Raw genomic sequence first — 14,261 nt, 5'->3', positions numbered from 1 at the left:
CGTGCATAACGACGTGATGGCGGCGATGGAGAGAGAAGATGCTGGGGAAGCAGAGGCCTTGCCGGAGCGTCGGGGACACACCGGGGACGCGGCGGCAGCAATGGAGGGCGACATCCAGGGCAGTGGTGACGAGCGGTGACGAGCGGTGACGAGCGGAGCGGCGGGGACAGGTGAGTACAACTTCCTCTACCAGTGGTCTTCAACCTGCGGACCTCCAGATGTTGCAAAACTACAACTCCCAGCATGCCCGGAAAGCCGTTGGCTGTCCGGGCATGCTGGGTGTTATAGTTTTGCAACATCTGGAGGTCCGCAGGTTGTACACCACTGTCCTATACTTTACATTGCACGGATCCCTCAACATGCGATGGTTTCAACAAACGATGGTCTGTTTGGAACGGATTACCATCGTATGTTGAGGGACCACTTTATATCACCAACAGTTTCAGTAGCACTTTACAATGTTGGGGTACAAATAAGGACAAGTATCAGACAATACAAAATTACACACTAAATATTCAAACGGGAGGAGCGAGGGCCCTGTTCATAAGAGCTTACAGACTACGCGGGATAAGGTTGAGACAATAGGCAAAAAGTCCTTTATACTTGGTTTATACTTGCTATGCCGGTTGTAACTAGTAAATGAACATTTTCATAGCTAGTTACCGTAACAGATTTACCACATTCTGCATATTTATAAATATTATTATACATATTGTTAGATAAAGAAAAAAAAAGATACAAGACATGTGATCTAATGTTCAGGCTCTGCCTTCAACTAACGACTAAGTCTATAAACAAACTATGATATCTAGAATATTTGGAAAAAAAGTCTAAGGAGTAAATTAGTAAATTGTATTGTGTTGGGATCACGCTTCCCTCACATGTTTCATGTTGTCTGCAGTTTGGGCAGCATGAAACAGGTGGCAGGTAACATAAACATACATGCTTAGCTCAGTTGAGTAGATGTTGGAATAGTAAGAAATAGTTGTGGACAACATTGTTTGTACCCTTCTGTTAAAGACAGAAAAGCCCACAATGATTCCTGAAATAACTTGAAACTGACAAAAGTAATAATGCAATTTCTGTAACTCTCAATGAAACCTCTGCACTTGTCTAGAGGTATCTTGGCCAACTCCTTATAAGAGATGAGGAGAAGTAGATGAACCTTTACCCTTCAGCTATGTGCTGCACCTTATATCCCACATACTTTATAATAAAAAGTCAGCTCAGACTTGCAACAGATTGTTGATATTGATAACTTGATGTTTTCATAGCTAAATAGACCGACAGATAACATGTTGCATATAAACTTTTTAAAGGGGTACACCAACGGATATGGGATAAGATGTCTAGCAACGGAGTACCCCTTTAAGGCATCGATTAACCCCTTAAGGACCAGGCCCATTATGGCCTTAAGGACCAGACCAATTTTATTTTTGCATTTTCGTTTTTTCCTCCTCGCCTTCTAAAAATCATAACTCTCTCATATTTCCATCCACAGACCCATATGAGGGCTTGTTTTTTGCGTCACCAATTGTACTTTGTAATGACATCACTTATTTTACCATAAAATGTACGGCGCAACCAAACAAATATTATTTATGTGGGAAAATTGAAAAGAAAACCACAATTTAGCAAATTTTGGAAGGTTTTGTTTTCACGCTGTTCACTTTCCGGTAAAAATGACTTGTTTTCTTTATTCTGTGGGTCAATACGATTAAAATGATACCCATGATATATGCTTTTATATAAATGTACCGCTTAAAAAAAATCTCAAACCATTTTAACAAAATTAGTATGTTTGAAATTGCCCTATTTTGACCACCTATAACTTTCTCATTTTTCCGTATATGGGGCGAAATGAGGGCTCAATTTTTGCGCCATGATCTGTAGTTTTTATCAATGCCACTTTTGCTTAGGTTTTACTTTTTATTCATTTTTTATAAACATTTTTTTGAATAAAATGTGACAAAAAAGCAGCAATTTGGGACTTTTTTTTATTTTTCTACGTTTACGCCGTTCACCGTATGGGATGATTAACAATATATCATACTTTTACGCACGCGTTGATACCAAATATGTGTATTAATTGGGTTTTTTTACGCTTTTTGGGGGGTAAAATGGGGAAAAACGGACGTTTTACTTTTTATTGGGGGGAGGGGATTTTTCAAATTTTTGTACTTTTTTATTTTACATTTTTTTCCTTTTTTTTTTTTACACTTTTTATGTCCCCATAGGGGACTATTCATTGCAATCATTTGATTGCTAATACTGTTCAGTGCTATGCATAGGACACAGCACTGCTCAGTATTATCGGTGATCTTCTGCTCTGGTCTGCTCGATCTCAGCAGATCAAGGTGCAAGGTGAGGTGCAAGCCATCATAATCCTTCCAGTACCTTTTAGGGGCTGTATACTAAAGAGAAATCCAAAAAAGAAATGCATTTCCTCTGATGTCACGACCACAGTGCTCTCTGCTGACATCTCTGTCCATTTTAGGAACTGTACAGAGCAGCATATGTTTGCTATGGGGATTTTCTCCAGCTCCGGACAGTTCCTAAAATGGACAGCAGAGGTCAGCAGAGAGCACTGTGGTCATGCATTTATTTTTTGGATTTCTATTTAGTATACAGCCCCTAAAATGTACTGGAAGGATTAAGATTTTTTAATAGAAGTGATTTACAAATCTGTTTAACTTTCTGGCACCAGTTGATTAAAAAAAAAAAAAAAAAAAGGTTTCCACGGGAGTACCCCTTTAATGTTTCACTACAAGATCTGCGGACTGCTATGCAATGAAATGGTTTTGCAACCTTAAACTGTTGTTTTCATGTGTTGCAGGGTGCAATGTCTGTGGACTCTATTACAGATCTTGATGACAATCAGTCTCGACTCCTAGAGGCACTACAGCTGTCTTTGCCAGCCGAAGCTCAAAGTAAGAAAGAAAAGGAAAGGGATAAAAAGCTCAGCCTGAACCCTATCTACAGACAAGTTCCCAGGCTTGTGGACAGCTGCTGTCTACATTTAGAAAAGAATGGTAAGTGTTAGGCTGGTGTTTCCAGAGGTTGCGTGAAGACTAATGGTGCAGTAGTATAATACAGTCTACATTAAATGGACATATGTGGCATTTTTTTACCACAGTCAAATATTTACAGGGGCTTCTCCATCTAGTTTATATAAATCTGTATTTGCTCATTTTATTTTATCATGTTCCTGCTATTGTTATATATTTCTTATTTGTATTGATATACAGCTGTTCTTAGCCTGAATGGCTGATTGTAGGAAATTTGTTACCCATTGGTTATCATAGGATAGTGCTTACTGTAAACAGATTGCTTCATTACATGACAAGCTGTGCATTCTTGCCATTACATTGCTAGGAATAATATTAGCAAGGAAACCCAAAACAAAACCCATACACAGTGGTTATAAAGATAAAACTTTTTCACTTTAAAGGGGCACTCCTGTGGAAAACTTTTTTTTTTTAAATCAACTAGTAAATTACTTCTATTAAAAAAAAATGTTAGGGTCTGAATACTACAGAGGAAATGGTTTTCTTTTTGGAATACAGAGCTCTCTGCTGACATCATGACAACGGTGCTCTTTGCTGACATTTTAGGAACTGTCCAGAGCAGCATAGGTTTACTATGGGGATTTTCTCCTACTCTGGACAGTTCTTAAAATGGATAAAGATGTCAGCAGAGAGCACTGTGGTCATGGTGTCAGCAGAGAGCACTGTGTTCCAAAAAGAAAACCATTTCCTCTGTAGTATACAGACCCTAAAAAGTACTGGAAAGATTAAGATTTTTTTTAATGGAAGTCATTTACAAATCTGTTTAACTTTCTGGTACCAGTTGATTTAAGAAAAAAAAAAGTTTTCCACGGGAGTACCCCTTTAATTCCATTTATCTGGCATGAATTAGACCTTGCTGGTGCAAGATAATCAGATATGGTGCAAGTTAGTCCGCTACTGGAACTTTCTTCTTTAATCACAGGAACTTTTTTAAAGTGATAAAAGCATCTGGGCTCGAGCTGCCTTAGGATGTAAGTCACATGCTCAATGTCCTACTACTGCTATATAAACTATACATATGTTTTCCTTTTGTGGACAGAATTGAACATACTCTTACATATACTTACAAGAATGTTCTTTTTAGGTCTACAAACAGTTGGTATTTTTAGAGTTGGAAGTTCCAAAAAGAGAGTACGGCAGGTAAGTTACTAGTTTATATATCATATTTATTACAGTTACAAAACATTTAAAAAACATTACATTTGAAATATGAATATCTTTTTCTTTTGTGATTTTCAATTTTATCAGTTAATCCATAAAAAATATATATATATATATATATATGGAGTGTATTCATATGTACAGTATCGTGAGCATATTTGCTACTGCAGATTTCATGTTGCCAATTTTAATGTAAACTAAATAACTGAACACGGCTTTAAATTTGCAGCTTTAAATCTTGCACATCAAATAACAAACTATAGTCTATTCACACATACAGTATTCTGCGCATTTTCTGCTGCAGATTTCAATGTAAACTAAATGACTGAACACAGCTTGAAATCTTGCGCATCAAATCTGTGCAGAATACTGTACGTGTGAATAGACCCTAAAGGTGTTTTGGGGGCATATACTGTATTTTTCGCTCCATAAGACACACTTTTTCTCCCCCAAAAGTGGGAAGGAAATGTCTGTGTGTCTTATGGAGCGAATGTGTGTGTGTGCCGAAGTGCAGAGAAGGCTGCAGAGGGGAGGCTGCTGAAGAGGTAAGCTTACCTGCCATGCCGCTGTCCCGTTTTGCCATGCCGCTGTCCCGTTCTGCCATGCGGCTGTCCCGTTCTGCCATGCCGCTGTCCCGTTCTGCCATGCCGTTGTCCCGTTCTGCCATGCCGCTGTCCTGTTCCCCTGTCCGCATAATGGAGTCTTATGGAGGAGCATGTGACACACACGTCACTCCCCTGCGTCCAGCGTAACGCTACGGAGGAAGCAGAGTGACGTGTGTGTCACATGCTCCTCCATAGACTCCATTATGCGGACGGCAGAACAGGGCATCGGTACCGGTAAGCAAGGGGGGTCCAGCTGGCCACAAGGGGGGGTCCTGTTGGCCACAAGGGGCTTCTGCTGGCTACAAGGGGGGTGTCCTGCTGGCCACAAGGGGGGTCCTGCTGGCCACAAGGGGGGTTGTGCTGGCTACAAGGGGGGTGTCCTGCAGGCTACAAGGGAGGTGTCCTTCTGGCCACAAGGGGGGTCCTGCTGGCCACAAGGGGGGTTCTGCTGGCTACAAGGGGGGTGTCCTGCTGGCTACAAGGGGGGTCCCGCTGGCCACAAGGGGGGTTCTGCTGGCTACAAGGGGGGTGTCCTTCTGGCCACAAGGGGATCCTGCTGTCCACAAGGGGGGTTCTGCTGGCTACAAGGGGGGTGTCCTGCTGGCTACAAGGGGGGTGTCCTGCTGGCCACAAGGGGGGTCCTGCTGGCTACAAGGGGGGTCCTGCTGGCCACAAGGGGGGTCCTACTGGCCACAAGGGGGTGTTCTGCTGGCCACAACGGGGGTCCTAAATATTTTAGTACCTGTTTGGTTCAGAATATTTTTTTTCTTGTTCTCCTCCTCTAAAATTTAGGTGCATCTTATGGTCAGGTGCGTCTTATAGTGCGAAAAATACGGTAGATTGTGTGATTAATGAAGTTCTGACCACAAGAACCCACACTGATCAGCAGTGAAATAAAAGGACAAAGGTGCAGAGGCACATGTGTACATATGGGCACATATGATACTATATCTCTGTCCCATTCAAGAGAGCTATTTTACTGTTTATTTCCTAACACAATATCTTTGCACCAGATTTTACCCTTTCATCTAGCTGTTGGCAACACATTATATAGGGTAAAATAAGATTTCTTACCACCTCCCAGTGTCCTCCTGAGCGTCATATATAGTGCTAAACATTAGGTTTGAAAATGTCCCGTGCCATATGATAACATGGTGTCACGGTGATCCAGGCTGTAATCACTCCTACTCCGATGTGATTGACAGTTGAGGCACTGATGACGTTGCCGCTCTGCTCTCTCTGCACCCTGAAGTCTTACACTAGCCCAGAGATAGGGCGGTTTTTGAGCCTTCACAATATTTCAGTGTGCAGAGGGAGCAATCACGCCGGAGTAGGATTGATTACAGATGTGACTATATCGGGATGCCGCACATGCCCCGATGACTACTTGTGGCTGCTTACCTTATGGTGTAGGACATTTTCAAACTTTATTTATGGCACTTAGAAGGATATTGGGACCTGTCACATTTCAAATTGCAATTTCAAAAGGAGTTGTCTGGCAAACTATTTTTTAATAGCTACAGCATGGTAAAACAGAAAGGGAAGTCATACTTTTCTTACTGATCCTCTACTGCTTCTATTTTTATGCGTTCTAGTCCCATGACTGTTTCTATTTCCTAACATGGGACATTAGGAAGCCCAGGGTGCAAGAGTCTGGGTTTTACCTTATATTACCAAATTGCAACTTTTCACATGTATTGTGTCAGAATGTGACAAGTTGGCTGATCTCTTGCTGTAAATTGTATTTCACATATTATACTATGCTCGGAGAGTTAGTAGTTGTAATATGACTTTCATTATGCTTTCTAGCTTCGTGAAGAGTTTGATCGTGGTGTTGATGTTGTTCTAGAAGAGGAACACAGTGTCCATGATGTTGCTGCCTTGCTAAAGGAATTTCTTAGAGATATGCCTGATCCTCTGCTGACCAGAGAACTTTATACCCCTTTTATACACACCATAAGTATGATTTTATATGTTCTATATTTTTAACAATAAGGCTCTGTTCACAACTCTGTTTATAACTAATGTCACAACACTATGACAGATCCATTGCATATGACAGACACTTACAATGCCAGAAGAAGTACATTGATTTATAGTGGTGTCTTCTGGCTTCTGCTGAGGTGTCTGTCAATATAATCTGTGCCATAGATGTGAACAGAGCCTAATATATTTTAAAACTGAAATGATATGTGTTTGATATACCATAATGAAATAGTCTTTGATTGTTTACAGTAACAGTAAAATTAACATATGAACAATTTACAATCATTTGCACTTAATGAACATGTTTATATCTATCTTTCCAGTGTTAGATCTTGAAGATCAGCTGGCAGCTTTGCAGCTTCTCATTTACCTTTTACCTCCCTGCAACTGTGATACTCTGCATAGACTGTTACATTTCCTGTCAACTGTAGCTAGCCACGCAGGAGACATGACTGACAAAGAAGGGCAAGAGGTGAGATAACAATATTTCTATACATCCATATAAAATATAATGTCATTCTGTATGTTCTGCCTTATGCACAACCATTCATTCATTCATTCCTTGTTATTTCTGGCTATTAATTTGTATTTCCTCATTGCCTATGGCTGTTATTGATCCCCACACACTTTGTTTTTGTCAAAAGGTCAGTGATATGTTGACAATTACATATTTTTTATGAGAAAAAAGATAAATTTATATTTTTTCATTCCCATAGGTATTTATTAAATTAAACCCATCATTAGGGACATAAGAGTTGAGTAGGTGGTCCTTATTAGTGCTTAACAGTCTTTCCTGCATGACTGTTCATTAAGGGGTCACTGATGTTAAGTAAGCGGTTACAGTCTGACTCCTAAGCTACAGTTTAACTCAGCATGCAGCATGGACCATAGTTGGTTCCTGTGGATAAATCTTTCACTAAATAACTACTTTAGGTAATGGCATATTAAGAACTTTGGATAAGTGAGCTTGGCTCTTAATCTACTGATTCATTTTCTCATAATGAGAGGAACACTTTAACCCCTTAAGGACAACGGACGTTGTACTTAACGCACCAGGACGTACATTTAAGTCCTGTACATGACGGGAGCACCAGATCGGCAGCCAGGGACCCACCAGTAATGGCGGACATCAGCAAGCGCGCTGATGTCCACCATTAACCCCTCAGATGCTGTGATCAATACAGATCATGGCATCTGCATCAATGTGGTCATTAAAATGGATGATCGGATCCGCCGCATAGCTGCCGCGGGAATCCAATCATCCAACATGGCAGCCGGAGGTCCTCTTACCTGTTCCAGGCATCATTCTGGGGTCATCTGCTCTGGTATGAGATCGAGCAGACCAGAGAAGAAGATCGCCAATAATACTGATCAGTGCTATGCATATGCATGGCACTGTTTAGTATATGCAATCTAATGATCGCTATAAATATACCCCTATAAAAATATTTTTTTAAAGTATTTTAAACAATTTGAAAAAGACCTTTCCCCAATAAAAAATTAACTGGCTCCTTTTTCCTATTTTATCCCAAAAAAGCGTTAAAAAAAAACAATAATAATAAACATATTTGGTATTGTCGCGTGTGTAAATGTTTGAAATATCAAAATACAATTAAAAAAATCCTGTACGGGCAATTGCATAAACATAAAAAAAAAATGCTCTTTTTTTGTCACATTTTATTCCAAAAAGAAAATAATAAAGAGTGATTAAAAAGTTAAATATCAGCAAATGTGGTACAAATAAAAACAACAGATCACAGCGCCCTCATACCGCCCATTTTAAACATACTAATTTTCTTTAAAAAGTTTGAGATTTTTTTTAAAGTGGTACAATAATAGAAAAGCATGTAACCATGGGTATCATTTTAATCATATTGACCCACAGAATAAAGAAAACAGGTCATTTTTAACGTAAATTGTACAGCATGAAAATGAAACCTTACAAAATTTGCTAAATTGCACTTTTCTTTTCAATATCCCCACATAAATAATATTTTTATGGTTGTGCCATACATTTTATGGTACAATAAGTGATGTCATGACAAAGTACAATTGGTCACGCAAAAAAACAAACCCTTATATGGGTCTGCGGATGGAAATATAAAAGAGTTATGATTTTTAGAAGGCAAGGAATTTTTAAAAACAAATGCAAAAATAAAACTGGCCTGGTCCTTAAGGCCAATATGGGTTTAGTCCTTAAGGGGTTAAAGGGGTACTCCACTGGAAACCATTTTTATTTTTTTTAATCAACTGGCGCCAGAAAGCTAAACAGATTTGTAAATTATTAAAAAAATCATAATCCTTCCAGTACTTATCAGCTGCTGTATGATCCACAGGCAGTTATTTTCTTTTTGAATTTCTTTTCTGCCTGACCACAGTGCTCTCTGCTAACACCTCTGTCCATTTTAGGAACTGTCCAGGGTAGGAGCAAATCCCCATAGAAAATCTTGCTCTGGACAGTTCCTAAAATGGACAGAGGTGTGTCAACAGAGAGCACTGAAATGTTGTGTTGTATCTTTGGTAATTCCCAGGTATCTCATGACAATAGCACTTAGGACAAACATGAAGTTATGAGAATGGGCCACATTTCGAACTCTTCTCAAGAGTTACAGACATCATACCCTTATTCTTATACCCTTATCTTTGGTAATTCCCAAGTATCTCATGACAATAGCACTTAGGACAAACATGAAGTTATGAGAATGGGCCACATTTCGAACTCTTCTCAAGAGTTACAGACATCATACCCTTATTCTTATACCCTTATCTTTGGTAATTCCCAGGTATCTCATGACAATAGCACTTAGGACAAACATGAAGTTATGAGAATGTGCCACATTTCGAACTCTTCTCAAGTAAAACAGACATCATACCCTTATTCTTTGTGGTCCCCCAACTGCAGAGCTTTTTTCTACAGGCCCCCACTGTCGGCGTCTTTTGTTTTTGCACATGATATGCTATGATATGGGTGATCTCTTTCTAGCTACCATGAAGTAGAACTCAGCAAATAAATGGAGCGTCTGCTTCATCTTGGTAGTGTTTGGATCACCCCTGTTTCCCCTGTTTTGCTTGGGCTACTTTATGCTCAGTTCCTCGATCTCCTCTGTGCAGGCTGCTGTTAGAACAGAATATGATCTCATGACATGGCATAACTTTCATGAGGTCATGCTGTTGCACAGTGTGAAACTGTTGAGGTCCACACCCTATCGACCCTGGGCAATGGAGACCAGGTGTCAATTATTCATTATTAAGCAGTGAAGCATTCAAAGTACCTGCACTAGTAGAAGGTAAACAGGAGGCAATGAAATAATAAAAATGCTCTGCATTCAAGGAAACACAAGAAATAAAAGTAAGATGGAAAAATCAGTAAGAAAAAAGACACCCATGATGTAGACACCTAGTTTATGAGTCGAAAAAAGAGAGAACATTACAAAATGTATCAATGTTCTTTTAGTTTTGCTAACTTACCAAATAAATAAAAAGTGCTACTCTACACAAGGTAGTTGCCTATAAAAATGCTGTTACGTGAATTCTGATCATGTTTTGTTCTATCTAATGTGCATTTTATTAGATTTCCGGGAACAAAATGACTTCATTAAACTTGGCAACAATATTTGGGCCTAATTTGTTGCACAAGCAAAAGTCGTCTGACAAAGAGTTTACAGTTCAAAGTACTGCCAGGGCCGAGGAGAGTACAACCATTATCTCTGTTGTACAGAAGATGATCGAAAATTATGAAAACCTCTTTATGGTAAGAAAACTATTTAGTCATCCCTAAATGGATAAAAAAAAGGTTTGTGTATGAAAACCTGACAGTTTTTATAAAGTATCTGATTAGTTATTATCATTTTGGTTGAATACTAGTATCTTAGCTCACCTTATTCATGTATTTATATTCCTTAAGTGCATATTTTAGCTATGAGTTAACATCACTGTATAATAACAGCATGGGATTCCCAGAAGTAAGGAAGTTTTTTTTAACAAGAAATGTAGCTATTACATATTTACACATATGAGTAATTAGTTACTTTTTGCAAAACCCTCATCTTACATCTTACTTACCGGATATTGGAAACTGTTACAATAGTAATAGATTGTGCACATGTAATAATGGTGCTGATATTAGAAGAAATGGTTCACCTACATTTAATAGCACATGCCATAATAGTACCAGCCACTTAACACTATCAATCACTGTGCTCCCTTGCTAGAGCTAGTTCCTAAAACAGTATCAGCCATAGGGTCTCATGTAGAAAGGAAGATATACAGCAGGAATGCTTCTTGCTAACCTAATGACTCTACCACTATCTAGAACAGGTGTATGCAAAGTACCGGAAGCATTTCATACAGTGGGGGAAAAAGTATTTGGCCAGCCACCAATTGTGCAAGTTCTCCCACTTAAAAAGATGAGAGAGGCCTGTAATTTTCATCATAGGTACACTTCAATTATGAGAGACAGAATGCCAGGAAATAATACAGGAAATCACATTGTAGGATTTCTAGTGAATTAATTGTTAAATTCCTCGGTAAAATAAGTATTTGGTCACGTACAAAAAAGCAAGATTTCTGGCTCTCACAGACCTGTAACTTGTTCTTTAAGAGTCTACTCTGTCCTCCACTGGTTACCTGTATTAATGGCACCTGTTTGAACTTGTTATCAGTATAAAAGACACCTGTCCACAACCTCATACAGTCACATTCCAAACTCCACTATGGCCAAGACCAAAGAGCTGCCGAAGGACACCAGAAACAAAATTGTAGACCTGCACCAGGCTGGGAAGACTGAATCTGCAATAGGCAAGCAGCTTGGTGAGAAGAAATCAACTGCATTTATAAGAAAATGGAAGACATACAAGACCACTGATAATCTCCCTCCATCTGGGGCTCCACACAAGATCTCACCCCGTGGTGTCAAAATGATCACAAGAACGGTGAGCAAAAATCCCAGAACCACATGGGGGGACCTAGTGAATGACCTGCAGAGAGCTGGGACCAAAGTAACAAAGGCTACCATCAATAACACACTACACTGCCAGGGACTGCAGTGCCAGAAGTGTCCACCTGCTTAAGCAAGTACATGTCTGGGCCCTTCTGAAGTTTGCTAGAGAGCATTTGGATGATCCAGAAGAAGATTGTGAGAATGTCATATGGTCAGATGAAACCAAAGTAGAACTTTGTGGTAAAAACTCAACTTGTCGTGTTTGGAGGAGAAAGAATGTTGAGTTGCATCCAAAGAACACCTACCTACACCTACCTACTATGAAGCATGAGGGTGGAAACATCATGCTTTGGGGCTGTTTTTCAGCAAAGGGACCAGGACGGCTGATAAGTGTAAAAGAAAGAATAAATGGGGGGCATATATCATGAGTTTTTGAGTGAAAACCTCCTTCCATGAGCAAGGGCATTGATGATGAAACGTGGCTGGGTATTTCAACATGACAATGATCCCAAACACACTGCCCGGGCAACAAAGGAGTGTCTTCATAAGAAGCATTTCAAGGTCATGGAGTGGCCGAACCAGTCTCCAGATCTCAACCCTATAGAAAACCTTTGGAGGGAGTTGAAAGTCTGTGTTGCCCAGCGACAGCTCCAAAACATCACTGTTCTAGAGGAGATCTGCATGGAGGAATGGGCCAAAATACCAGCAACAGTGTGTGAAAAGCTTGTGAAGACTTACAGAAAACGTTTGACCTCTGTCTTTGCCAACAAAAGGTATATAGCAAAGTTTTGAGATGAACTTGTTATTGACCAAATACTTTTTTCCACCATACTTCTTAATACATAATTCTTTAAAAATCAGACAATGGATTTTTTTTTCTTTTTCATTATGTCTCTCACAGTTGAGGTATACCTATGATGAAAATTACAGGCCTCTTCCATCTTTTTAAGTGGGAGAACTTGCACAATTGGTGGCTGACTAAATACTTTTTTACCCACTGTATATGACAGTTTGGTGGGAATCCAGCAGCTTGGAACCCAATCAATATATTGGGCATATGCATAGGTTTTCATAACAGTTTTCAAAAATTACTGATTATGACACTTCATTTCTATGAAACTCTGAACTCTCAGCGCCCCCCCCTGACTGTGAAAGTTTAAATATTTCATTTAATCAGTTATGGTTCATTGTTATCACTCTAAGCTGTTTCATTGGATTCTTGTGATAATATCACAGGTAATATGACGTCAACAACCATAGGACCTCAGTCTTGAAAAGATTACATTGATTTTTTTACATTTCAATTAAAGATTTATAATAAATTCCCAAATTTAATGTCCCGGCATTTACTTTGAATTAATACTGTAGGACTACAAAACCCGATCTAACAAGGAGTCAGTCACATGGTGGCACAATGACAGAGCCTAGAGGTGGCAGCAGCATGAGGAAACCATAATCTGGCAGAATGACACAGCCTGGAATTGGCGGCAGCAAGAGGAGACCATATAGTGGCTGAATGAAACAGCCTGGAATTGGCGGCAGCATGAAGAGACCCAAGGGCCTCACAATCCCTAAGATTAAAAGATGAATTTTCAAATTTAAATTGAAGATTTATGGTAGCTAGTGCTACCATAAAAATGTTTACCTAATGTCCCAGCAACATGAGGAGACCATAGGGCCTCACAATCCCTAAGATTAAAAGATGAAATTTCTAATTTAAATTGAGGATTTATGGTAGCTAGAGCTACCATAAAAATGTTGAGGTAATGTCCCAGCAGCATGAGTAGACCATAGGGCCTCACAATCCCTAAGATTAAAAGATTAATTTTCAAATTTAAATTGAAGATTTATGGTAGCCAGTGCTACCATAAAAATGTTTAAGGTCATTTCCCAGCAGCATGAGGAGACCATATAGTGGCTGAATGACACAGCCTGGAGCTGACGGCAGCATGAGGAAGCCACATAGTCGCTGAATGACACAGCGTGGAGGTGGCGGCAGTATGATGAGACCACATAGAGGCTGAGTGATACAGCCTGGAGTTGGCAGAAGTGTGAGGAGACCATATAGTGGCTGAATGACACATCCTGGAGTTGGCAACAACAAGAGGAGACCATATGGTGGCTGAATGACACAGACTGGAGGTGGTGGAAGCATGAGGAGACCATATAGTGGCTGAATGACACAGCCTGGAGTTGGCGGCAGCATGAGGAGACCATATAGTGGCTGAATGCCACAGCCTGCAGTTGACGGCAGTAAGAGGAGACCATATAGTGGTTGAATGACACAGCCTGTAGGTGGCGGAAGCATGATGAGACCATATAGTGTCTGAATGACACAGCGTGGAGGTGGCGGCAGCATGAGGAGAACATATAGTGACTTAATGGCACAGCCTGGAGTTGGCAGCAGCATGAGGAGAACATATAATGGCTGAATGGCACCGTCTGGAGTTGGCGGCAGCACGATGAGAACATATAGTGGCTGAATGACACAGCGTGGAGGTG

General features: G+C 39.9%; 1 protein-coding gene across 4 annotated transcripts in view; it reads left to right on the top strand.

Moving 5' to 3' along the window:
- ARHGAP6 (Rho GTPase activating protein 6) overlaps nucleotides 1-14,261 on the top strand; it is a 582,024-nt gene that overhangs the window by 531,181 nt on the left and 36,582 nt on the right. For all 4 annotated transcript variants that reach the window (XM_056556160.1, XM_056556161.1, XM_056556163.1 and 1 more), the window contains exons 5-9: nucleotides 2,837-3,032; nucleotides 4,153-4,208; nucleotides 6,644-6,794; nucleotides 7,144-7,292; nucleotides 10,392-10,571. In XM_056556160.1, coding sequence (XP_056412135.1) covers nucleotides 2,837-3,032; nucleotides 4,153-4,208; nucleotides 6,644-6,794; nucleotides 7,144-7,292; nucleotides 10,392-10,571 — 732 coding nt within the window. The remainder of the gene's footprint in view (nucleotides 1-2,836; nucleotides 3,033-4,152; nucleotides 4,209-6,643; nucleotides 6,795-7,143; nucleotides 7,293-10,391; nucleotides 10,572-14,261) is intronic.

This window comes from Hyla sarda, chromosome 2 (assembly GCF_029499605.1).
Source record: "Hyla sarda isolate aHylSar1 chromosome 2, aHylSar1.hap1, whole genome shotgun sequence".
NCBI lineage: Eukaryota > Metazoa > Chordata > Amphibia > Anura > Hylidae > Hyla > Hyla sarda.
Note: the sequence above shows the minus strand (reverse complement) of the source record. Positions and strands in the feature narration are given on the sequence as shown.